This window comes from Odontesthes bonariensis, chromosome 2 (assembly GCF_027942865.1).
Source record: "Odontesthes bonariensis isolate fOdoBon6 chromosome 2, fOdoBon6.hap1, whole genome shotgun sequence".
Taxonomy (NCBI): domain Eukaryota; kingdom Metazoa; phylum Chordata; class Actinopteri; order Atheriniformes; family Atherinopsidae; genus Odontesthes; species Odontesthes bonariensis.
In genome coordinates this window covers 1,054,292-1,081,859 of record NC_134507.1, presented here as the reverse complement: position 1 = coordinate 1,081,859, position 27,568 = coordinate 1,054,292, and the positions used below count along the sequence as shown (strand labels likewise).

The 27,568-nt window shown below is 47.4% G+C and overlaps 2 protein-coding genes across 4 annotated transcripts in view; one reads left to right on the top strand and one right to left on the bottom strand.

Moving 5' to 3' along the window:
• On the top strand, positions 1-27,369 carry LOC142388402 (nuclear factor NF-kappa-B p100 subunit-like). The gene is made up of 23 exons (XM_075473598.1): positions 1-239; positions 1,132-1,168; positions 3,414-3,489; positions 5,047-5,087; positions 8,071-8,169; positions 8,249-8,400; positions 8,570-8,682; positions 10,554-10,712; positions 14,739-14,843; positions 15,950-16,038; positions 17,233-17,371; positions 17,490-17,621; positions 18,515-18,682; positions 18,763-18,904; positions 19,172-19,286; positions 21,886-22,093; positions 22,174-22,343; positions 22,427-22,529; positions 24,456-24,628; positions 24,851-24,932; positions 25,014-25,183; positions 25,735-25,846; positions 26,121-27,369. Exons 2-23 carry the CDS (start codon positions 1,133-1,135, stop codon positions 26,195-26,197), a joined length of 2,661 nt encoding a protein of 886 aa, XP_075329713.1. The 5' UTR covers positions 1-239; position 1,132; the 3' UTR covers positions 26,198-27,369.
• psda (pleckstrin and Sec7 domain containing a) overlaps positions 1-27,568 on the bottom strand; it is a 171,662-nt gene that overhangs the window by 58,364 nt on the left and 85,730 nt on the right. The window lies entirely within an intron of this gene.

The window sequence follows — 27,568 nt, the reverse complement described above, 5'->3', positions numbered from 1 at the left end:
TGTATCACGTCTTCATCGTCCAGGCGACTTTATCTGGAACATTTCCCCTGAATGATCTAAGCTGTAAATCATGATCTGAGGAGCCTGCAGACGCAGCCGTTTCCCTTCTGATTCACCTGGATTCTCCTGGATTCACCTGGATTCTCCTGGATTCACCACCTGAGTCTGCATATTTCAGCTCTGTTTGAGCATCAGGGTGTTTCAGCTGGAACCAGCCGCCCTCGGACCCTCCCCCCCAGGTGCTGTTTGGGTCTCCCATGTTAGTCAGACTGTAAAGTTCTGGGTGCAGTTGCAGTGTTTGGCCTGTAGGGGCAGTGTGAGCCTGTCTCTTTAATGGAAATGTACCCACAACAGCAGCTAAAGTGCTGGCTTCAGACCCTGCTGAGGGTTCTGTTTGAGTCCAGATGATGCCACTGGGACTTTTCCACCTTTAACTGGAAGTTCTGGAAGTTTTCCAGGTTCTTCTGCTTCATTTTTATTCTTTAACTCTGAATTTGATCCCTTTAGTCTGTTTTTGTCTGTATTTTTGTTTGCATCTTGAACTGTTTTCAGTCCATGTTTGTGTTTCTTTCCGTTCTTAATCATTTTTCTGCGTTTTATATTCAGTCTTTTCTTCATTATCATTTTTCTGCGTATATATTCAGTCTTTTAAAGTCCTGAAAGTATTTTATCTGCACTCTTCACTTTTAAATTAATTAATGATTATTTTTAATGTTTTTTTTATTGTTTCTACAATTTTTTTATTTTTTTTTTTATTTTTAAATTAAATTTTTTTTTAAATTAATTAATTAATTGATTTAATGATTTTTATTGCCTTCTTGGGCTTTTATGTAGCTGTACAGCACTTTGAATTGCCTTGCCTTTTCTTCGCTCTGAATGGTTCACTTTCAGCCTGCCCAGCTCAGCCCCGCCCCCCCCCCCGACGCTGCTCTGGGATTCTGGGGGTTTTCCTCAGCTCGGCCACTTCCAGGAAGTGACTGAGAGCCGGAGGGAGGGGGGGGCGGCTCAGAGGCAAAGTGAAACTGCTGCAGCTGCTGTGTTTGTTGTGATTTTCATTCGAGGAGCTTTAGAGTCGCTCGGAGGAAACCTGAGTGTGTGTCGGTCTCTGACAGTTTGTGTGTTTTTCTGCAGGATGACGGAGGCCCAGTTCATCAACTACGACAGCGACGTGAGTCTCTTTCTCTTCCTGTTCTTCCTGCACTGCAAAAAATCTAAACCTTACCAAGTATATTTGTCTCATTGAGTATCTCACTACACTTAATTAGACACAACTGCCTAACAAGCACCATTTCAGCCAGATATAGGGACTTGTTTTAATACAATACATCCTGAATATCTTGTTAAGTGAAAACGTCTTGTTTTGAGTCATATTTCACATAAAACAAGCTCTTTTTTTCATTTGAAGAGGTTTTTAAGCTAATTTCAAGATCATTTTGAACTCAAAAGTCCCAAATATCACATCTTATTTCAAGAAATCTTGACAAGCCGATTTTCACTAGTTCCATTGGCCGATTTTTTTTTTTTTATTTTTTTTATTTTTTTTTTTTTGCTTATTTCAAGCAAAAACGTCTTTTATTTGTTGTTTTTTTTAACTTATTTTTGGAGGGGCATTTTTTTCCAGTGTGTTTAACTGTGTTTAACTGTGCAATCAGCTGTAAATTAACTGTGCAATCAGCTGTAAATTAACTGTGCAATCAGCTGTAAATTAACTGTGCAATCAGCTGTAAATTAACTGTGCAATCAGCTGTAAATTAACTGAAATCAGCTGTAAATTAACTGTGCAATCAGCTGTAAATTAACTGAAATCAGCTGTAAATTAACTGTGCAATCAGCTGTAAATTAACTGTGCAATCAGCTGTAAATTAACTGTGCAATCAGCTGTAAATTAACTGTGCAATCAGCTGTAAATTAACTGAAATCAGCTGTAAATGAACTGAAATCAGCTGTAAATTAACTGTGCAATCAGCTGTAAATTAACTGAAATCAGCTGTAATCTCACCACAAACACTCCCTGAACAGGTGCATCCAAACATCTGCAGCCAGATGTGCGTCACTCACCGGGTTTTATCTTTAAAAGTCACACACCAGCTTCTGAAAACGAACCGACGAGCGGTTCAAGCTTCACTCGACTGTAAAAACCACAGAAAGCTGCACGATGTGTTCGATCCAAGCGCGTTCAGGGTCAGGGTTACACATTTAGGTTTGAGACTTCTGCAGCCGTGTGAAAACTGAAGCTTGTTATGGTTTTAAAGGGACAGTTCGCCTCTTTAAAGGGACAGTTTGCCTCTTTTGACATGAAGCTGTGTAACATCCCATATCAGCAGCATCATTTCTGAACATCTTCTTACCCCCTGCTGCGTCCTGTGAGCAGAGTTCCAGCCTCGTTTTGGTGTTGATGAAGGTAGTCCGGCTAGTTGGCTGGGGTTTAAAAAATTTTGCTTCTCAAAACTACGGAAGCCCAGAGGACGTGCTACGTATAAACTTTCTTTTGATGGTTTTCTGGAGATAACGAGTTAATTTACCGATAGTTTTTGAGGCCACTTTTTCTCCCCAGTCCTCCCCTGTTTATATGTGTTTATATGTGTTTACATGTGTTTATATGTATTTCTGGCAAAGGTTTTTACCCATTTTACCCCCTTTCATTGAAAACTGAATAAAGTCGCCTATGAATCAAACATGGAGCGTTTGTGAAAATGCACAAAGCAAATCCCGCTGGTGTGACGAGCATTTCATTTTCTCCAGATAACGAGTTATTTATCTCGTTATCTCCAGAAAACGGTAGCGGCACCTCTCGTGCATCATTGGGTAACCATGGAGACGGCCTGGTCCCCTCAGCTGGTCACTGAGGTGTAAACGCCTGCTGAGCTGCAGGCGAGCCGGCCGTCTGCTTAATCATTAGCGACTGGTTTACTGAACAAACACATCTGAGTTAGTTAGAAATGTTAAAGCTTTGAGCAGATCATTATTGATCACTGATGATTGATCACTGATTATTGATCACTGATTATTGATCACTGATTATTGATCACTGATTGATTGATCATTAATTGATCACTGATTATTGATCACTGATTGATTGATTGATCACTGATTGATTGATCATTGATTGATCACTGATTATTGATCACTGATTGATTGATTGATCACTGATTATTGATCACTGATTGATTGATTGATTGATCACTGATTATTGATCACTGATTGATTGATTATTGATCACTTATTGATCACTGATTGATTGATCACTGATTGATTGATCACTGATTGATTGATCACTGATTATTTATCACTGATTATTGATCATTGATTGATTGGTCACTGATTATTGATCATTGATTGATTTATCAGTGATTATTGATTACTGATTGGGTTTGAAGACTCAGAACCTGACGGATGTTCTGTTTGGTTTCCAGCTGCAGCTGAACTTGATGCCGTACGACTACATCCCCCCCGTGGACATAAAGACGGAGCCCTACATACCTGAGACAGGTGAGCGCTCTCACACACACCATGAGGTCATGATGAGGTCATGATGACATCACTGCGGGTTTAACAGAGTTCAGGGCGCTTGTTCAGAGGTCTTTAGGTCCTTTTTAACCCGTCCAGGGTGGAATGTTCCGGAAACTTCTGGTGTTTGATAAGAAGACGGCGAGCTGCAGACGCATCAGAGCCCGTCGGACTTTGGTTACCAGAAACTGAGACCTCCTCTGTCCAAAGCTAAAGAGCAGCTTCGGAAACCCAGAACTGCACTTTGTAGACCAGCGATACTCACTATTTATTTCACCAGAGCCACGTTGGCAGCAAAATCAAGGGCAGAGCCACTTTTACCACAACGTACTAAAGTCCCCTTTAGCAAATATGCATTTCCACATATAAAAAAGAAACAACACAGCCAATACATTTTCACTTCAGACCACATTTACCTTAATACTGGGATGAGTCCTCGACTTTCTCCATGTTGCATTTGTAGTTTGTTGTTGTAATCATAGTGAGACATTCAGGATGAGCATGGTTTCTGTGCTGGTTTCTGTGCTGGTTTTTGCCTTTCTTTAGTTAAAAACCGATCCATTGTGCCTGCATCTCGCGCTGGCTAAAAGAGCTAGTGTGCGCTGGCTAAAGGAGCTAGCGTGCGCTGGCTAAAGGAGCTAGCGTGCGCTGGCTAAAGGAGCTAGCGTGCTCTGGCTAAAGGAGCTAGTGTGCGCTGGCTAAAGGAGCTAGCGTGCTCTGGCTAAAGGAACTAGCGTGCTCTGGCTAAAGGAGCTAGCGTGCTCTGGCTAAAGGAGCTAGCATGCTCTGGCTAAAGGAACTAGCGCAGTGTTTCTCAATCCTGGTCCTCAGGTACCACTGCCCTGCATGTTTTCGATGTTTACCTGATTCAAATGATCAACTCAGTGCAGTGGCCTGATCAGGAGCCATTCATTTGAATCAGGTGTGCTGGAGGAGGGAGACATCGAAAACATGCAGGGCAGTGGTACTTGAGGACCAGGATTGAGAAACACTGAGCTAGCGTGCTCTGGCTAAAGGAGCTAGCGTGCGCTGGCTAAAGGAGCTAGCGTGCGCTGGCTAAAGGAGCTAGCGTGCTCTGGCTAAAGGAGCTAGCGTGCTCTGGCTAAAGGAGCTAGCGTGCGCTGCGGTCAAGTGTGACGGTGGTTTAAGCGGGCTGCGTTGCCAGGTTTAACATTTCCCCCTTTAGGAAACACCATTAAGCCTTAATTAACACTTAATGACAATACCTAATGCTACAAAAACACAAAATTAATAAAAACACTGTGCAGTATTTGCTGTATGTTATTTGAAAAAAAACATTGTTATTGGTACCATATTGTTATAAGCTGCTATGCGAGTGCGAGCCGCACAATGACTATCTCTGTTCTAGATCTTAATCAGGGGGAAAACCACCTTTTATTGATTTATTACACGTAGAAATTCCTGTAACTGGTGACATAATGATAGTTGGAGGTGAATTTCAGAAAGTGTTAGTCATCGTTGAACTTCAGGGTTTGATGTGAGGGTCTGTGTTAACCTCACCTGTCGCTTGTTTTTCAGCTCATGGCCCTTATATTCAGATCATCGAAGAGCCCAAACAGGTGAGAAGAGTCTTTCCTGAACAAACGTCCTCATCACGTTGTTTTCTGCTGCACTAAAACACCATGAAAAAGAGCTCCAACAGCACAGATGTTACAGCCTTAAGACGTCTTCTTGTCCATCAGTGTTCAGACCTCACGGCCCGTTAAACTCGTTCGACTCTTATCAGCTTGTTCAAACCAAAGAAAACACAATAAATATCTTAATTAGCCATAAACCGACTCCATGTTTCAACTTCCACCTCTGAGTCAGTTTGGAGAGGACGGAGACTCCAGCTGTTTGTCCAAAATTATCAATTTATTAACAGCTTTCACATCACATTTAACCCGTTCAGCAACCTGGTGGTGATAAGAGAGTTTTTATTTTATTATAACGTTTTTATTTATTTTCTAAATACTAATAAAGAATAGGTGATCTGTTGATCTGAGTTTAGTTGGTTTTAAACTAGTTTCATTGGTACTTTATCAGTCTTTATCTTAAAACTTATCAAGTAAAATTCCTAACACATATTTTCTTAAATAAACAGTAAGACAATAGAAAACTCTGAGTCACGCAAACACGTAAAAACACGTTAAATATTAGTTTCTACTAACAGGATGTGATGTTTTATAGCCTTAAGATGCTGAATTAACATTTTATCTAGAAGAATATTAGCTACATTTTGTCTGTATCCTTAGTTTAATTTTACGGAAATGTTGTTTATATATTTATGTTTATTTTTCTTCTTTCTTTATATGATATTTCGTTGGTACTTTATCACCTGTTAGCTGCTGTTCTGAGTTTAGTCAGTTTTAAACCAGTTTTAATTAGTTTTAAACTCGTTTCATTGGTACTTTATCACCTGTTAGCTTAAAACTTATCAAGTAAAATTCCTAACACATATTTTCTTAAATAAACAGTAAGACAATAAAAACCTATGAAATTATATTTTATTATAATTTAAGCGAATACTATGATGTTACATGGTATGAAAGCACAAAACCAACAATAAGATGGATGTAACGAGATGTATTATAAGTTACATTCATTGTTTTATTCCATCTCAAATCAATAGTTAATAAGTTAGTGCAGTTAAATATTAATCAGCTGCAAGTCTTTGTTTAAAACAGCGTTTTATGGAAAACTAAAACATTTCAGAGCTTAAAGACTTAAAGTAGTTTTTTTCCCTGTCGAGTTAAAATCAGAAGCTGTGAGCGAGGAAGACTCTGTTCTGCAGGTTGTTCTAAAAAAGGACAAAGAGCAAACATGACCTTTGACCTCAAACGCTCGTCACAGTGGTGATTCCCCTCAGCTGTAACTTCCTGCTTTCCAGGGTTTTCCCAACAGTCATAAAGTCCGATGAGCCCAAACAGGAGTTTCTGAAGGTCATGTGACCTGCGCCAGGGAAGAACCCGGATGTACAAACCTGAAATCCCCAGACATCATAACAAAACAGCTGTCGCATAATAAGATTTTAGTCTAAATATGAGTAAAATGATACAGAATAAATAGATTGTGGCGCCACCGTGTGGTCAAACAGCTTAAAGTTCCAGTTTAATTTAGAACTTCTGAGGAAACACTCATTCAGCCCACATGATCGTCATGTTTTTCATTTGTTTTGGTCAAAAATCCCCAAATATTCAGTCGAAGAGGATCACATGATCAGACGTCAGCTGTTCACATAAAACTGATTCCTGTTGGTTGATGTTTTTTAAAGAAGTTAAACTCTTAAAAAAGTTTTAATCTGAAGCCTGAAACTGGCACCACGATAAGTCAGTCACATTTTATCAGTCCAGCAGCTTTAAGGATAAACATCACAAAGTTTCAAAAGCTGAGAGGACCTGATCACATGACCTCAGGCCCTGATCACATGACCTCAGACCCTGATCACATGACCTCAGACCCTGATCACATGACCTCAGACCCTGATCACATGACCTCAGACCCTGATCACATGACCTCAGACCCTGATCACATGACCTCAGACTCTGATCACATGACCTCAGGCCCTGATCACATGACCTCAGAGTCTCCCTGAGCTGAGAAGCAGATCTGTGGGGCTCAGACTCAGTTTCCTCTGCATTAAGGTGCAGAAAGCTGTCAGACATCCAACTTTTAACAGAGTCTGAGCAGCTGAGAAACATCTTAAAGAGAAATACAGCTGAGTGTCATCTGCATAGAGGGAGGATCTGTCATCATCTTCCTCCGAACAGAGAACACCTGCTCACTGACTAACTAACCTGCTCACTGACTAACTAACCTGTTCACTGACTAACTAACCTGTTCACTGACTAACTAACCTGTTCACTGACTAACTAACCTGCTCACTGACTAACTAACCTGCTCACTGACGAGCCTGTTCACTGACTAACTAACCTGCTCACTGACTAACTAACCTGCTCACTGACGAGCCTGTTCACTGACTAACTAACCTGCTCACTAACTAACCTGCTCACTGACTAACTAACCTGTTCACTGACTAACTAACCTGTTCACTGACTAACTAACCTGCTTACTGACGAGCCTGTTCACTGACTAACTAACCTGCTCACTGACGAGCCTGTTCACTGACTAACTAACCTGCTCACTGACTAACTAACCTGCTCACTGACGAGCCTGTTCACTGACTAACTAACCTGCTCACTAACTAACCTGCTCACTGACTAACTAACCTGCTCACTGACGAGCCTGTTCACTGACTAACTAACCTGCTCACTGACTAACTAACCTGCTCACTGACTAACTAACCTGCTCACTAACTAACCTGCTCACTGACTAACTAACCTGCTCACTGACGAGCCTGTTCACTGACTAACTAACCTGCTCACTGACTAACTAACCTGCTCACTGACGAGCCTGTTCACTGACTAACTAACCTGCTCACTGACTAACTAACCTGCTCACTGACGAGCCTGTTCACTGACTAACTAACCTGCTCACTAACTAACTAACCTGTTCACTAACTAACCTGCTCACTAACTAACCCGTCGCTGTTTTTTCTTCCAGAGGGGCTTTCGCTTCCGTTATGAGTGCGAGGGTCCGTCTCACGGCGGGCTCCCAGGGGCCTCCAGCGAGAAGAACAGGAGGACCTACCCTACGGTGAAGGTGAGCGCCGCCACATCAGGAACTGCTTCTTCTTCTTCTTCTTCTTGTCTGACCACGGCGTGTCACGGTGTGTTTTTAGATCAACAACTACATGGGTCACGCCCGGGTGGAGGTGCAGCTGGTGACCCACACCGACCCGCCCCGGGTCCACGCCCACAGCCTGGTGGGGCGCCACTGCACGGAGAGCGGCACCTGCACGCTGGACATCGGGCCCAACGACCTCACAGCCTCGTCAGTATCCAATCACATCGCTTAGAATTCATTTTAGTTGGTTCCATTCAGCTGAAAATGTGACTTCATGAGAATAAAACTGCAGAAAATAATCTGACTGCTGAAGGTTAAAGCTGTGATGTCACTTCCTGTAGGTTATCTGTTAAATATGTGATGTCACTTCCTGTAGGTTCAGTAACCTGGGGATCCTCCATGTGACCAAGAAAGGTGTTGTAGAGGTGCTGACCAGAAGGCTGCGAGAGGAGAGGAAGAGACAGAAGGGAACACACTGTCACCTGACAGGTACACACATACACACCCTGAACACACACACCTGAACACACACCTGAACACACACACCTGAACACACATCTGAACACACACACCTGAACACACACACCTGAACACACACACCCTGAACACACACCTGAACACACACCTGAACACACACACCCTGAACACACACCTGAACACACACCTGAACACACACACCTGAACACACATCTGAACACACACCTGAACATACACACCTGAACACACACCTGAACACACACACCCTGAACACCCTGAACACACACCTGAACACACACCTGAACACACACACCTGAACACACACCTGAACACACACCTGAACACACACACCTGAACACACACACCTGAACACACCCTGAACACACACCTGAACACACACCTGAACACACACACCTGAACACACATCTGAACACACACCTGAACATACACACCTGAACACACACCTGAACACACACACCCTGAACACCCTGAACACACACCTGAACACACACCTGAACACACACACCTGAACACACACCTGAACACACACCTGAACACACACACCTGAACACACACCTGAACACACACACCTGAACACACACACCCTGAACACACACCTGAACACACACACCTGAACACACACACCCTGAACACACACCTGAACACACACCTGAACACACACACCTGAACACACATCTGAACACACACCTGAACATACACACCTGAACACACACACCTGAACACACACACCTGAACACACACACCCTGAACACACACCTGAACACACACCTGAACACACACACCTGAACACACACACCCTGAACACACACCTGAACACACACCTGAACACACACCTGAACACACACCTGAACACACACACCTGAACACACATCTGAACACACACCTGAACACACACACCCTGAACACACACCTGAACACACACCTGAACACACACACCTGAACACCTGTGAGAGGAGATGTTCCTGCTCCTCGTCTTTATCAAATCAAATCAAATTTATTTATAGCACATTTCATGTACAAAACAGTTCAAAGTGCTTCACATAAAATAAAAGCATTGCAGCAGGGAGTGGAAGAAGCATTAAAAATACATAAACGAATATAAAGAGAAACAAATAAAACTAGAAAGCTGGAAGCAGCTGTATGCGGGACCCAGATGTGCGTGCGTTGGGGCATGCGCTGGACGCCGTTGTCTCGCAGCTCCGCCCACACACGATACCCTCTGCGTACGTACGAGGTCGTCAGGGTGGACGTGTGTGCCAAGTTTCATGACTTTGTGATGATGATAAGGCTTTCAAATCGCAAACGCCATCACACGATTTTCACCGCCTGGCCACGCCCACACCGTTCAGAGTTTGGAAAGGTTGCATAATGAATTTTTCCCTCCATGTCTTAAGAGTAACCTGGCCAAGTTTGAAGTCTGTAGCATTAAATCTGTAGGAGGAGTTCGATCATATGCAGGCGTGGAATCGGGCAAAAATGGCACCAAAACGCACTTTCCATCCAAAATGGCCGCCTTCCTGTGGATGTGGGACCATGGCGGCATGAGACTTTTTTTTGTGCGTCTGGGCATGATGAATGAGTGTACCGAATTTTGTCGTCCCACGCCAAACTAACCCCAATGCGGGGACCGTTATTAAGCATCGTAGGGGGCGCTACAGAGTCTATGAGCGACTCCCAAAAATATAAAGTTTAGATTCTTTCATGTCGTCGCCTGGCAGGTGGCGCTCGCAAAATTTCGTGAGTTTTCGCATACCTTTTGCAAAGAATAAGAAAGAAAGAAAGATGGCGGAATAATAATAAACCTTACAGATACAATATGAGTCTATGAGTCTTTACTTCATCTTTGAATCTGATCTCCACAGAAGGTGAAGAAGCCTCCATCCTGAAGGAGGCCAAGGAGCTGGGCAAGGCCATGGACCTGAACATCGTCCGGCTCAGGTTCACCGCCTACCTGCAGGACAGCAACGGCGGCTTCACCAGAGCGCTGAAACCCGTCGTGTCCAACCCCATCTACGACAGCAGTGAGTTTCAGAAACAGAACGACCACCAAACCCAAAGACAGAGCAGAGCTGCTGTTAGCTGTTGTTTAGATCATTCGGCCTCACATGAAGTTTTATTTATAAAGCCCCAAATCACAATCTGATCCACTCCACCATCCTGAGCGTGCACGAGGCGACTGTGTTGTAAGTTTTAGGCCTGAACTTAAAGGTAGAGAGGGGCCTGTTAACTGAAGGCTCTGCCTCCCAAACTGGCAGCTGGTTCCACAGAGAGGGGCCTGATAACTGAAGGCTCTGCCTCCCAAACTGGCAGCTGGTTCCACAGAGAGGGGCCTGATAACTGAAGGCTCTGCCTCCCAAACTGGCAGCTGGTTCCACAGAGAGGGGCCTGATAACTGAAGGCTCTGCCTCCCAAACTGGCAGCTGGTTCCACAGAGAGGGGCCTGTTAACTGAAGGCTCAGCCTCCCAAACTGGCAGCTGGTTCCACAGAGAGGGGCCTGATAACTGAAGGCTCTGCCTCCCAAACTGGCAGCTGGTTCCACAGAGAGGGGCCTGATAACTGAAGGCTCTGCCTCCCAAACTGGCAGCTGGTTCCACAGAGAGGGGCCTGATAACTGAAGGCTCTGCCTCCCAAACTGGCAGCTGGTTCCACAGAGAGGGGCCTGATAACTGAAGGCTCTGCCTCCCAAACTGGCAGCTGGTTCCACAGAGAGGGGCCTGATAACTGAAGGCTCTGCCTCCCAAACTGGCAGCTGGTTCCACAGAGAGGGGCCTGATAACTGAAGGCTCTGCCTCCCAAACTGGCAGCTGGTTCCACAGAGAGGGGCCTGTTAACTGAAGGCTCAGCCTCCCAAACTGGCAGCTGGTTCCACAGAGAGGGGCCTGATAACTGAAGGCTCTGCCTCCCAAACTGGCAGCTGGTTCCACAGAGAGGGGCCTGATAACTGAAGGCTCTGCCTCCCAAACTGGCAGCTGGTTCCACAGAGAGGGGCCTGATAACTGAAGGCTCTGCCTCCCAAACTGGCAGCTGGTTCCACAGAGAGGGGCCTGATAACTGAAGGCTCTGCCTCCCAAACTGGCAGCTGGTTCCACAGAGAGGGGCCTGATAACTGAAGGCTCTGCCTCCCAAACTGGCAGCTGGTTCCTCAGAGAGGGGCCTGATAACTGAAGGCTCTGCCTCCCAAACTGGCAGCTGGTTCCACAGAGAGGGGCCTGATAACTGAAGGCTCTGCCTCCCAAACTGGCAGCTGTTTCCACAGAGAGGGGCCTGATAACTGAAGGCTCTGCCTCCTAAACTGGCAGCTGTTTCCACAGAGAGGGGCCTGATAACTGAAGGCTCTGGCTCCCAAACTGGCAGCTGGTTCCACAGAGAGGGGCCTGATAACTGAAGGCTCTGCCTCCCAAACTGGCAGCTGGTTCCACAGAGAGGGGCCTGTTAACTGAAGGCTCAGCCTCCCAAACTGGCAGCTGGTTCCACAGAGAGGGGCCTGATAACTGAAGGCTCTGCCTCCCAAACTGGCAGGTGGTTCCACAGAGAGGGGCCTGATAACCGAAGGCTCTGCCTCCCAAACTGGCAGCTGGTTCCACAGAGAGGGGCCTGATAACTGAAGGCTCTGCCTCCCAAACTGGCAGCTGGTTCCACAGAGAGGGGCCTGATAACTGAAGGCTCTGCCTCCCAAACTGGCAGCTGGTTCCACAGAGAGGGGCCTGATAACTGAAGGCTCTGCCTCCCAAACTGGCAGCTGGTTCCACAGAGAGGGGCCTGATAACTGAAGGCTCTGCCTCCCAAACTGGCAGCTGGTTCCACAGAGAGGGGCCTGATAACTGAAGGCTCTGCCTCCCAAACTGGCAGGTGGTTCCACAGAGAGGGGCCTGATAACTGAAGGCTCTGCCTCCCAAACTGGCAGCTGGTTCCACAGAGAGGGGCCTGATAACTGAAGGCTCTGCCTCCCAAACTGGCAGCTGGTTCCACAGAGAGGGGCCTGATAACTGAAGGCTCTGCCTCCCAAACTGGCAGCTGGTTCCACAGAGAGGGGCCTGATAACTGAAGGCTCTGCCTCCCAAACTGGCAGCTGGTTCCTCAGAGAGGGGCCTGATAACTGAAGGCTCTGCCTCCCAAACTGGCAGCTGGTTCCACAGAGAGGGGCCTGATAACTGAAGGCTCTGCCTCCCAAACTGGCAGCTGGTTCCACAGAGAGGGGCCTGATAACTGAAGGCTCTGCCTCCCAAACTGGCAGCTGGTTCCACAGAGAGGGGCCTGATAACTGAAGGCTCTGCCTCCCAAACTGGCAGGTGGTTCCACAGAGAGGGGCCTGATAACTGAAGGCTCTGCCTCCCAAACTGGCAGGTGGTTCCACAGAGAGGGGCCTGATAACCGAAGGCTCTGCCTCCCAAACTGGCAGCTGGTTCCACAGAGAGGGGCCTGATAACCGAAGGCTCTGCCTCCCAAACTGGCAGCTGGTTCCACAGAGAGGGGCCTGATAACTGAAGGCTCTGCCTCCCAAACTGGCAGCTGGTTCCACAGAGAGGGGCCTGATAACTGAAGGCTCTGCCTCCCAAACTGGCAGCTGGTTCCACAGAGAGGGGCCTGATAACTGAAGGCTCTGCCTCCCAAACTGGCAGCTGGTTCCACAGAGAGGGGCCTGATAACTGAAGGCTCTGCCTCCCAAACTGGCAGGTGGTTCCACAGAGAGGGGCCTGATAACTGAAGGCTCTGCCTCCCAAACTGGCAGCTGGTTCCACAGAGAGGGGCCTGATAACTGAAGGCTCTGCCTCCCAAACTGGCAGCTGGTTCCACAGAGAGGGGCCTGTTAACTGAAGGCTCTGCCTCCCAAACTGGCAGCTGGTTCCACAGAGAGGGGCCTGATAACTGAAGGCTCTGCCTCCCAAACTGGCAGCTGGTTCCTCAGAGAGGGGCCTGATAACTGAAGGCTCTGCCTCCCAAACTGGCAGCTGGTTCCACAGAGAGGGGCCTGATAACTGAAGGCTCTGCCTCCCAAACTGGCAGCTGGTTCCACAGAGAGGGGCCTGATAACTGAAGGCTCTGCCTCCCAAACTGGCAGCTGGTTCCACAGAGAGGGGCCTGATAACTGAAGGCTCTGCCTCCCAAACTGGCAGGTGGTTCCACAGAGAGGGGCCTGATAACTGAAGGCTCTGCCTCCCAAACTGGCAGCTGGTTCCACAGAGAGGGGCCTGATAACTGAAGGCTCTGCCTCCCAAACTGGCAGCTGGTTCCACAGAGAGGGGCCTGTTAACTGAAGGCTCTGCCTCCCAAACTGGCAGCTGGTTCCACAGAGAGGGGCCTGATAACTGAAGGCTCTGCCTCCCAAACTGGCAGCTGGTTCCTCAGAGAGGGGCCTGATAACTGAAGGCTCTGCCTCCCAAACTGGCAGCTGGTTCCACAGAGAGGGGCCTGATAACTGAAGGCTCTGCCTCCCAAACTGGCAGCTGGTTCCTCAGAGAGGGGCCTGATAACTGAAGGCTCTGCCTCCCAAACTGGCAGCTGGTTCCACAGAGAGGGGCCTGATAACTGAAGGCTCTGCCTCCCAAACTGGCAGCTGGTTCCTCAGAGAGGGGCCTGATAACTGAAGGCTCTGCCTCCCAAACTGGCAGCTGGTTCCTCAGAGAGGGGCCTGATAACTGAAGGCTCTGCCTCCCAAACTGGCAGCTGGTTCCACAGAGAGGGGCCTGATAACTGAAGGCTCTGCCTCCCAAACTGGCAGCTGGTTCCTCAGAGAGGGGCCTGATAACTGAAGGCTCTGCCTCCCAAACTGGCAGCTGGTTCCTCAGAGAGGGGCCTGATAACTGAAGGCTCTGCCTCCCAAACTGGCAGCTGGTTCCACAGAGAGGGGCCTGATAACTGAAGGCTCTGCCTCCCAAACTGGCAGCTGGTTCCTCAGAGAGGGGCCTGATAACTGAAGGCTCTGCCTCCCAAACTGGCAGCTGGTTCCTCAGAGAGGGGCCTGATAACTGAAGGCTCTGCCTCCCAAACTGGCAGCTGGTTCCTCAGAGAGGGGCCTGATAACTGAAGGCTCTGTTTCCACCCACAGAGTCGCCCAACGCCTCCAACCTGAAGATCTCCCGGATGGATAAGACGAACGGCTCGGTGCTTGGAGGAGACGAGATCTTCCTGCTCTGCGACAAAGTTCAGAAAGGTGAGAACAAGTTCCGTCCGTCAGAGGCTGTGTTCGAAACTACTGTGTTTAATACTACATACTACATACTACATACTGCATACTGCATACTACATAGTACATACTACATACTACATACTGCATACTGCATACTACATACTACATACTACATACTGCATACTACATACTACATAGTACATACTGCATACTACATACTACATAGTACATACTGCATACTACATAGTACATAGTACATACTACATACTTCATACTACATACTACATACTACATAGTACATACTACATACTGCATACTGCATACTACATTAGTACATACTACATACTACATACTACATAGTACATAGTACATAGTACATACTACATACTACATAGTACATACTGCATACTACATAGTACATAGTACATACTTCATACTTCATACTACATACTACATTCTGCATATTGCATACTACATACTGCATACTGCATACTACATACTACATACTCATCGATCAGACAGTATGCAGAGCGTTTACCCACAATGCATTGCGCTCCTGCCCGAGCCGAAATCAGCCGGCCTGAAGCTGATTTCTCTTAAGCTCTAAACTCTGTAAACTTTATCAACATTTGAAACATTTTCAGGTGAGAAAGTAGTCGTTTAGATCCCCAACGTGTTGAAAACCTGACAAAATACCGGCTGTTTACAATTCTGTTCCCACGAATTCGGCGCTACTAAAGCTAGCCGCAGTGAGCGACGCACTTCCTGTTATTTTCACAAAATAAAATACCCGTTGCCTTTTATCATAGGGAAAGCCATTACCATACAATTGGTGCTTTTGTTTTGAAAACAGGAAGTGAACCTACCCTTGTTGTAGCTAGCTTGAAACTGCCGTTTTGACAGGAAATGACGATCAGCGACGTCACGTTACGTTGCATCTTGGGTAGTTTGAGTATGAGTAGTAACCTCATGATGCATACCCAACATTTAGGAGAATCTAGTATGCATCCGGGAACTTAAAAAAGGTTAAAGTTAGTAGGAGTAGTAGGAGAAGTATGCGGTTTCGAACAGAGCCAGAGTCTGCCCGCTCAGGACTCATTTCCCATCATGCATCTGTGCTGTGCCCTCAGATGATATTGAGATCCGTTTCTACGAGGAGGACGATGAGGGAGGCTGGGAGGCGTTCGGGGACTTCTCGCCCACTGACGTCCACAAACAGGTGAGGAGTGTTAATGTGAGATCGGTGTAAATCCAGATGTTCCAGAGCGTCTGAAAGGAGAAACGAACTCTAATCCTTTCAGACCCAAAGCTGCTGAACGTGTGAACGAGTCACAGCTTCATTTGCATGAAGGAAATAATGTGTTAGCAGCTCATCTGATCTGAGCTCAGGGGGAAATTCCTTCAAACCGGCTGCTGACGTTCATCAGATTAATAATCTGCATCCTGGAAACAGTTTTGTTTGTTTGACTAGTTACTGAGTCTGAGACTAAAGTAATGAGCAGAACCGCAGAACAACACCTAAACGAAATGGAATAAAAGATTTATGAAAAAAAAGTGGAAAAAAATATTAATATATGATGTTTTTGGGATCAATTTAGAAGGGGACAAAATTAATTTTTAATTCATTCATTAATAAATTTTTAATTAAAAATCCTTAAAAATCAATGTTGTTGCTAATCATTGACATATCCCAGACCATAATTATCCCTACTCAATAATTCCACTTTGCATTCCATATTTTGAAAATACTGGCACCTAGAGGCTTAAAATTTGAGCTAAAAAGTTCAAATTGGCATCTAAAGGGTTAATTTTTTTTAAAATAATTGAAAGCTTGGTAGTTATGATCAGAACTGAAGTGGAATAAAAGATTTATGAAAAAAAAGTGGAAAAAAATATTAACATATGACGTTTTTACCTGACTTACTGCACTTACTCTGCACTAGTTTTGCTCTCAGCTGTTTGGTTTTGGCAGGAAATGTACTTATGATTTCTTATGACCTGAAGTTCTTTTCCCTACCGATGTTGAACACACTTATTGTAAGTCGCTTTGGTTAAAAGCATCTGCAAAATGACCGTAATGTAATGTTTTTAAGTTGTTTTTAAAGGAAAGAAATTAAGTTGTTTTAAATCAGGTATCAGAGTATTAGAGGGTTAAAAGATCCTAAAAACCAACTCAGAATATTTCATCATCACAGAAGCTTCTGACACAGATGGAGGAAGTTTGGTAACATTTAATGTTTAAAGACACGTAGTGACATCATCTGAAAGAGGCGGAGCTTAGCTCAACCACGACGTTTGTGTGGAGCCTTCACGTCCGTCCGAACCTCAAATTAGGAAAATATTCTGAAGAGAGTAAATGTTTCTGATGATGGGGCGGATGAACAGGAAGTGACACGTCTCTGTCTCCCATCAGTACGCCATCGTGTTCAAAACGCCGGCCTATCACAGCACGGAGATCGAGCGGGCCGTCACCGTCTTCCTGCAGCTGAGGAGGAAGAAGGCCGGCGACAGCAGCGACCCGAAACAGTTCACCTACATCCCACAGGTCCAAGGTCAGTGGCTGCCATGGAAACCCCCGTTTCCATCGGGTTTCAGCTCCACCTACACACATGAAACGGGCTTTTTCCTCCCACTGGTCTGTAGTTTCCAGCCTCTCCTGCTGTCTTTCAGACAAAGAGGAGGTTCTGAGGAAGAAGCAGAAACCGCTGCCTCACTTCGACTGGAGAGGAGGAGGAGCCGGAGGAAGAGGGGGCGGAGCCGGGGGATTCGGAGGGGGAGGAGCCACAGGAGGAGGAGGAGCAGGTATGGATCCCTGATGAAGAGGTTCAGTCGTGTTGATGTAACTCAGAGATACTCACTATTTATTTCACTAAGAGCCACATTGGCAGCAAAATCAAGGGCAGAGCCACTTTTACCACAACATTCTAAAGTCCCTTTTAGCAAATATGCATTTCTACACATAAAACATCCCACAAAAAGAAACAACACAGCCAATACATTTTCAATTCAGACCACATTTACCTTAATACTGGGATGAGTCCTCGACTTTCTTCATGTTGTATTTGTAGTTTGTTGTTGTAATCATAGTGAGACATTCAGGATGAGCATGGTTTCTGTGCTGGTTTCTGTGCTGGTTTTTGCCCTTTTTTGATTAAAAACCGACCCATTGTGCCTGCATCTCGCGCTGACTAAGGGAGCTAGCGTGCGCTGGCTAAAGGAGCTAGCGTGCTCTGGCCAAAGGAGCTAGCGTGCTCTGGCCAAAGGAGCTAGCGTGCGCTGGCTAAAGGAGCTAGCGTGCTCTGGCTAAAGGAGCTAGCGTGCGCTGGCTAAAGGAGCTAGCGTGCGCTGGCTAAAGGAGCTAGCGTGCTCTGGCTAAAGGAGCTAGCGTGCTCTGGCTAAAGGAGCTAGCGTGCTCTGCGGTCAAGTGTGACGGCGGTTTAAGCGGGCTGCGAACGCAAACTTAATAAAAATACTTAATACTGTGCAGTATTCGCTGTGTGTTATTTGGAAAAATGTATTGTTATTGTTACCATATTGTTATAAACTACTATGCGAGTGCGAGCCGCCAATTAAAGCTTGAGGAGCCGCGGAATGAGTATCTCTGGGATGGAGGCAGATTCTGGTTTCGGATCGTCTCAGAAGCCCATCTTTCAGAATCAGAACCGCACTGATCCACATCTGCTTGTTTTCTGAAGGGTTTCAGTTCCAGCCGCAGATGAACGGAGGCGGAGGCGGGTCTTTCTTCACAGGGAGCTTCGCGGGCTTCACCGGAGGGGGCGGGGCTCAGATGTCAGGCTCCACCCCCCAGCAGCAGAGTGGCGGGCAGACGGGCTCGCCGCTGCAGCAGCAGCTGCTTCACATCGGTAAGAAGAACCGGGTCGGACGTCGGTTTGTCTCTCTGTTTGCTGTTGATGTTTACAGGTGTGTTGTTGTTGTGTCTCAGCCGCCACCCTCAGCAGCAGAGTGTCTCACAGCGCCCGGCAGACCGCCGCCGCCCTGCTGCATTACTGCAGCACCGGGGACGCCCGCATCCTGCTCGCCCTGCAGAGACACCTGTGTGGCGTCCAGGACGCCAACGGAGACACGTGAGTCTGCTGGGAATTTAACAGCTTTACGTCTGGCTATTAATAATTCAGTTTTCTTTTATAATAATAAAATTTATATTTATAAAATTATATTTGTATATATTTATTATGTTTTTATATATGTATAATAATTATATATAATAATAATAATAATAATAATATTATAATTGATAATATTATATAATAATATTTATATATATTTATTATGTTATATTTATAAAATAAAATTTATAATATTTATAATAATTTTGTTTTCTTTCCTGTCAGCCCGTTACACCTGGCCATCATCCACCAGCAGACGGGTGTGATCCAGCAACTTATCCATACTCTGCTGAGCAGCCAGCAGCAAAACATCCTGAACACAACCAACCACCTGCAACAGGTAGGCACAACACTACACACCCACCTGCGACAGGTAGTCACAACACTACACACCCACCCGCGACAGGTAGTCACAACACTACACACCCACCTGCAACAGGTAGTCACAACACTACACATTCACCTGCAACAGGTAGTCACAACACTACACACCCACCTGCAACAGGTAGTCACAACACTACACACCCACCTGCAACAGGTAGTCACAACACTACACACCCACCCGCGACAGGTAGTCACAACACTACACACCCACCTGCAACAGGTAGTCACAACACTACACACCCACCCGCGACAGGTAGTCACAACACTACACACCCACCTGCGACAGGTAGTCACAACACTACACACCCACCTGCAACAGGTAGTCACAACGCTACACATTCACCTGCAACAGGAAGTCACAACACTACACACCCACCTGCGACAGGTAGTCACAACACTACACACTCACCTGCGACAGGTAGTCACAACACTACACACCCACCTGCAACAGGTAGTCACAACGCTACACACCCACCTGCAACAGGTAGTCACAACACTACATATTCACCTGCGACAGGTAGTCACAACACTACACACCCACCTGCGACAGGTAGTCACAACACTACACACCCACCTGCAACAGGTAGTCACAACACTACACATTCACCTGCGACAGGTAGTCACAACACTACACACCCACCTGCGACAGGTAGTCACAACACTACACACTCACCTGCGACAGGTAGTCACAACACTACACACCCACCTGCAACAGGTAGTCACAACGCTACACATTCACCTGCGACAGGAAGTCACAACACTACACACCCACCTGCAACAGGTAGTCACAACGCTACACATTCACCTGCGACAGGTAGTCACAACGCTACACATTCACCTGCGACAGGAAGTCACAACACTACACACTCACCTGCGACAGGTAGTCACAACACTACACACCCACCTGCGACAGGTAGTCACAACACTACACACCCACCTGCGACAGGTAGTCACAACGCTACACATTCACCTGCGACAGGTAGTCACAACACTACACACCCACCTGCGACAGGAAGTCACAACGCTACACACTCACCTGCGACAGGTAGTCACAACGCTACACACTCACCTGCGACAGGTAGTCACAACACTACACACCCACCTGCGACAGGAAGTCACAACACTACACACTCACCTGCGACAGGTAGTCACAACGCTACACATCCACCTGCGACAGGAAGTCACAACACTACACATCCACCTGCGACAGGTAGTCACAACACTACACATCCACCTGCGACAGGTAGTCACAACACTACACATTCACCTGCGACAGGTAGTCACAACACTACACATCCACCTGCGACAGGTAGTCACAACACTACACATTCACCTGCGACAGGTAGTCACAACGCTACACATTCACCTGCGACAGGTAGTCACAACACTACACATCCACCTGCGACAGGAAGTCACGCTACACACTCACCTGCGACAGGTAGTCACAACTTTACACATCCACCTGCGACAGGTAGTCACAACGCTACACATTCACCTGCGACAGGAAGTCACGCTACACACTCACCTGCAACAGGTAGTCACAACTTTACACATCCACCTGCGACAGGAAGTCACGCTACACACTCACCTGCGACAGGTAGTCACAACTTTACACATCCACCTGCGACAGGTAGTCACAACGCTACACATTCACCTGCGACAGGAAGTCACAACACTACACATTCACCTGCGACAGGAAGTCACAACACTACACATCCACCTGCGACAGGAAGTCACAACACTACACACCCACCTGCGACAGGAAGTCACAACACTACACATCCACCTGCGACAGGAAGTCACAACACTACACATTCACCTGCGACAGGTAGTCACAACGCTACACATCCACCTGCGACAGGTAGTCACAACGCTACACATTCACCTGCGACAGGAAGTCACAACACTACACATCCACCTGCGACAGGAAGTCACAACACTACACACCCACCTGCGACAGGAAGTCACAACACTACACACCCACCTGCGACAGGTAGTCACAACACTACACACCCACCTGCAACAGGTAGTCACAACACTACACACCCACCTGCAACAGGTAGGCACAACTACACACCCACCTGCAACAGGTAGGCACAACACTACACATTCACCTGCGACAGGTAGTCACAACACTACACATTCACCTGCGACAGGTAGTGACAACACTACACACCCACCTGCAACAGGTAGGCACAACTACACACCCACCTGCAACAGGTAGGCACAACTACACACCCACCTGCAACAGGTAGGCACAACTACACACCCACCTGCAACAGGTAGTCACAACACTACACACCCACCTGCAACAGGTAGTCACAACACTACACACCCACCTGCAACAGGTAGTCACAACACTACACATTCACCTGCGACAGGTAGTCACAACACTACACATCCACCTGCGACAGGAAGTCACAACACTACACATCCACCTGCGACAGGTAGTCACAACACTACACATCCACCTGCGACAGGTAGTCACAACGCTACACACCCACCTGGTGAGTAAATGGATAGCCTGCTAACTCCGCCCCCTTTGCTTACCTCAGACTCCTCTCCACCTGGCGGTGATCACCCGGCAGCTGAAGGTGGTGGAGGTGCTGCTCAGAGCCGGAGCCGACCCCAGCTTGCAGGACAAAGATGGCCGCAGCCCGCTCCACCTGGCCGCAGTGGCCGGAGACAGCAACACACTCCGCCTCATGCTGGCTCACCTGGGGGAACGCCATGCCCACCTGGTCAACATCCCTGACTACCACGGTAAGAGCACATCAGTCACCTGAGGTTCAGAGAATCCGAGGGCGAGGCTGAAACTGAGACTCTGTGACTGTGTCTGTCAGGTCTTCATCCGCTACACCTGGCCGTGAGGAGGGATGGCGAGCGCTGCCTCCGTCTGCTTGTGGAGGGCGGAGCCAAAATAAATGCACCTGAGCTGAAGAGTGGGAACACGGCACTGCATCTGGCTGTCAAAGAGAACCTGTTCAAGGTGGCCTGTATGCTCATCACAGAGGTAAGAAACACACACAGACAGGCGTGGCTACGTCCCGATCACACCTGGGATCCAATCATTGACATGATGTGTGTCGTTCCCAGCTGAAGGCGGACATCAACGCCTGCACGTTTGGAGGAAACACGTCGCTTCACCTGGCCGCCAGCCAGGGCTCGCCAACGCTCTGCTCCATGCTCATCGCTGCAGGTGAGACACACAACACGCCAACACACGACACGCCATCATGCAAACACGCAAAGACACAAACACGCAAAGACACAATCACGCCAAAACTCAACACGCCTTCATGCCAACACACAACACGCCAAAACTCAACACGCTAAAACTCAACACGCCAACACCCAAACACGTCAACGCACAACACGCCATCATGCCAACACGCCAAAACTCAACACGCCAACACACAACACGCCATCACGCAAACATGCCAACACACAACACGCCATCATGCCAACACACAACACGCCATCACGCAAACATGCCAACACACAACACGCCATCACGCCATCACGCCAACACGCCAACACACAACACGCCATCACGCCAACACGCAAACATGCCAACACACAACACGCCATCATGCCAACACACAACACGCCATCACGCAAACATGCCAACACACAACATGCCAACACCCAACACGCCATCACACAACACGCCATCACGCAAACATGCCAACACACAACACGCCATCACGCCAACACGCCATCACACAACACGCCATCACGCCATCACGCCAACACACAACACGCCATCACGCAAACATGCCAACACACAACACGCCATCATGCCAACACACAACACGCCATCACGCAAACATGCCAACACACAACACGCCATCACGCAAACATGCCAACACCCAACACGCCATCACACAACACGCCATCACGCCAACACGCCAACACGCCATCACGCCATCACGCCAACACGCCAACACACAACACGCCATCACGCCAACACACAACACGCCATCACGCAAACATGCCAACACACAAAACGCCAACACCCAACACGCCATCACGCAAACATGCCAACACACAACACGCCATCACGCCAACACGCCATCACACAACACGCCATCACGCCAACACGCCATCACGCCAACACGCCATCACGCCAACACGCCAACACACAACACGCCATCACGCCAACACACAACACGCCATCACGCAAACATGCCAACACACAAAACGCCAACACCCAACACGCCATCACGCAAACATGCCAACACACAACACGCCATCACGCCAACACGCCATCACACAACACGCCATCACGCCAACACGCCAACACGCCATCACGCCATCACGCAAACATGCCAACACACAACACGCCATCATGCCAACACACAACACGCCATCACGCCAACACGCCAACACGCCAACACGCCATCACGCCATCACGCAAACATGCCAACACACAACACGCAAACATGCCAACACACAACACGCCATCACGCCAACACGCCATCACGCCATCACGCAAACATGCCAACACTCCATCACGCCATCACGCAAACATGCCAACACACAACACGCCATCATGCCAACACACAACACGCCATCACGCCAACACGCCAACACGCCATCACGCCATCACGCAAACATGCCAACACACAACACGCAAACATGCCAACACACAACACGCCATCACGCCAACACGCCATCACACAACACGCCATCACGCAAACATGCCAACACGCCATCACGCAAACATGCCATCACGCAAACATGCCAAAACACAACACGCCATCATGCCAACACGCCAACACGCCAACACGCCAACACGCCAACACACAACACGCCATCACGCCAACACGCCAACACACAACACGCCATCACGCCAACACGCCAACACACAACACGCCATCACGCCAACACGCCAACACCCAACACGCCATCACACAACACGCCATCACGCAAACATGCCAAAACACAACACGCCATCATGCCAACACGCCAACACGCCAACACACAACACGCCATCACGCCAACACGCCAACACACAACACGCCAACACGCCATCACACAACACGCCATCACGCAAACATGCCAACACACAAAATGCCAATACAAACACGCCAACGGGTATTTAACCTGGACTGTCGTTCAGGTGCCGATAAGAGCGTAGAGAACGACGAGCCGCTCTGCTTCAGCTCATCATCAGATGAAGAGCACGACCAGGACGAGCCAATCAGAGAGAAGGAGGCCGCCTGTCCACCAATCAACACTCGTAAAAGACCCGCTGGAGGCCACACCCCCCTGCACCTGGCCACCTGCCAGAAGGTAAAAACCCCAAGCTGGTTTCAGATCTAAAGGTCACAGGTCAGAACTTCCTCCTCTGCACCATGTGACCCCTGACCTGAAGCAGCGATTGGTTCATTTCTCAGATCAGTTGTTCAGTTTTTGTGGACGTCTCCTCCCCTCTTCCTCACCTCCTTGTCTCCTTTCCTTGTCTCCTCTCCTGATCTCACCTCCTTGTCTCCTCTCCTGGTCTCCTCCCCTCAGGTGAGGAACCTGCTGACCTCAGAGCAGAGGCCGTGGGGAACTCGCCACGCCCCTAAGAAGATCAAAGCGAGCAGCAGTGAAGGTGAATCAATCAAACGCTCCTGCAGGTCTGAACATTTTCAAACCGTTTTCCCTCGTCTGACGCCTCCTGAATCTGTCGCAGACGGCGAGGACTCGGCGCTGGGCGAGGACACGCTGAGCCGGCTGGTGGAGGTGCTGAGCGTGGGAGACGTTCCCTGGGTGAAGCTGGCGGAGAAGCTGGGTATGATGACGCTGACCCACCTGTACCAGGACAGCCCCACGCCCTGCCACCACCTGCTGCAGCACTACAAGGTAACACCGCCCGCCTGTAGCACCACCCAAAAGAAGAAGAGTTAAAGGGACAGTTCGCCTCTTTAAAGGGACAGTTCGCCTCTTCTGACATGAAGCTGTGTAACATCCCATATCAGCAGCATCATTTCTGAACATCTTCTTACCCCCTGCTGCGTCCTGTGAGCAGAGTTCCAGCCTCGTTTTGGTGCTGATGAAGGTAGTCCGGCTAGTTGGCTGGGGTTTAAAAAATAAAGCGTTTTGCTTCTCAGAACAATATGCGTTCAACAGAGTAATACATTTGCATCACAAAATGGTTCTCCAGGAAAAAGTCAGACCTCACAATCTCTTGGCCACGCTCCCAGTTCCACGAGGTTGCCTGCCCCTCAATTTTAAATGCTCACTATTAGAAAATATCGAAGAGCCAGAGGGGCGAGAGTGTTGACCGAGCAGTGTATATTTATGTGTATTAATGTGCGTGTGTGTGTGTATTTATTAATCTGTGTGTGTGTGTTTATTAATGTGTGTTAATGTGTGTGTGTTTATTAATGTGTGTGTCTCTGTGTGTCTCTCAGCTGGGAGGAGGTCCAGTCGAAGGTCTGGTCGACGCTCTTCAGTCTCTCGGTCTGACAGAAGGCGTCCGACTGCTGAGGAACACGGAGCTACGAGACGACAAGCACAGCACAGGTAACACGCACAGCCACGTGCACGTGAGTGTGTGCACGTGTGACACATGTTGGAAAGCTTTAACGGTTTACTTCCTGTTTCTGTTCTCCGCTGAGTAAAAACAAACCACAGATGTTGTTCCACATCATTTCCTGTCTTCTTCTTCTGTCCTGAAGTCTCTTCTTCTTCTTCTTTAACTACGATCCTCCGTGTTTCTAATGTGTTCCTCAAACTTCTGCAGCTTCAGAAAACTCACCTTTTTACTCACCTTGTTCACTATTTTCTGTCCAATCAGACGCCACGGTCGACAGCGGCTTCGGCAGCCAACCAATGGAGGAGGAAGAGGAAGAGCAGCCTGTGGCCAATCAGTGACGAGCAGGAAACAAAGACACTGAGATGAGTTTCCTTCACCTGCGGGGGGCGGAGCTACATCTCAAACAGGAAGTCCAGCTTATAACCCCAAAAGATCTCCGAGAGTCGGAGGTCAAAATTAATTGTGTAAAGTTTTAAAAACTGAATTATTTCACCCCAGAGCTGTAAAATAAGAAAACTTTCACTTTATTTCAACTTTTCCTGCTTTTTGAATTAACTTAAGTTTGAGTTGTTTTTGTTTCTGCTGCTTCTCACTAAAACTGGAATAAACTACTTTCTGTCGGGCCTGAAAGGCAGCACGTCTCACCTGGACACACCTGGATGGGAAATATGGAAGTCCGGTGATGCCAGGAAAACATAATGAATAAATAAATAAAGTTTAAGAGATTTTTTTATGTAAAATTAAAAAAAAACTATTTGGTTTGCTTTTCAAAAAAGGAAAAATTATGTTAATGTTATTAAAGTAATTAAGTTGATTAGAATAACAATGACGTTCATAAAACAAAAGTTTGATTCTGAGGTGGAATATTTCGAACATTTCGAGCCGCTTCGACTGTCTGTCGATATCCGTTATTTTCAGTCACCAACAGACTTTGTACAGAAGATCTTTGGAACGCCGTGAGTGGAATAAATCAGCAGCTGTGAGTGTTATATGATTGTATTCATGTGTGAACAGGGTTAAAGTGTTCGTTCAGGGCTGATATCATGTGACCAACTGTAAATAAGACGCGCTGACGCGTCGCTCTGGTCTGAACGTACGTTGATACTGTTGTTGGTGTGAAAAACTGAAAAAAATAAAATCTTTTACAAGAGCTGATTCTGTCTGTCGGAAAAAAAATTTCTCCCACTGAAAGACATGATTTGGACATAAATAACTGAAAAGTACATTTTTAAAAAGGAGCGCTCCTTAAAGGGGACGTATTCTGTAGCTAACGCTAACAGCTAAGCTAATGAAGACGACGGACACACACTTCTTGCTGTTCTTGAGTTATTGTTGTTACTTTCTGAAAGATGAACACTATTGTTACCAAATGACCTTGCAGCAGCTTTAGATTGCTGCTAAAGCTGCTTCTACAAGCTGTTAGATCACGGGGTTCACATAGTTTTCATACAAAAAATGTTAAGAAAATAATGACAGTGGGATACGTCATTTGTTCAGCTGAGGTACTTTCTTTCTACCATGACTATATTCAAATTGAGTGAAATCCTTTGCAGCAACAACAGATGATGATATGATATACAAAATTATATTAAATGTGTTTCATCTGTTTCCATAAGACCGATGTGATCTATGTGTCAGCACATCGAATTATTAGTCTGTCACAAGACACATAAACCTGGTCCCCATTAGACACATAAACAAACACAGGT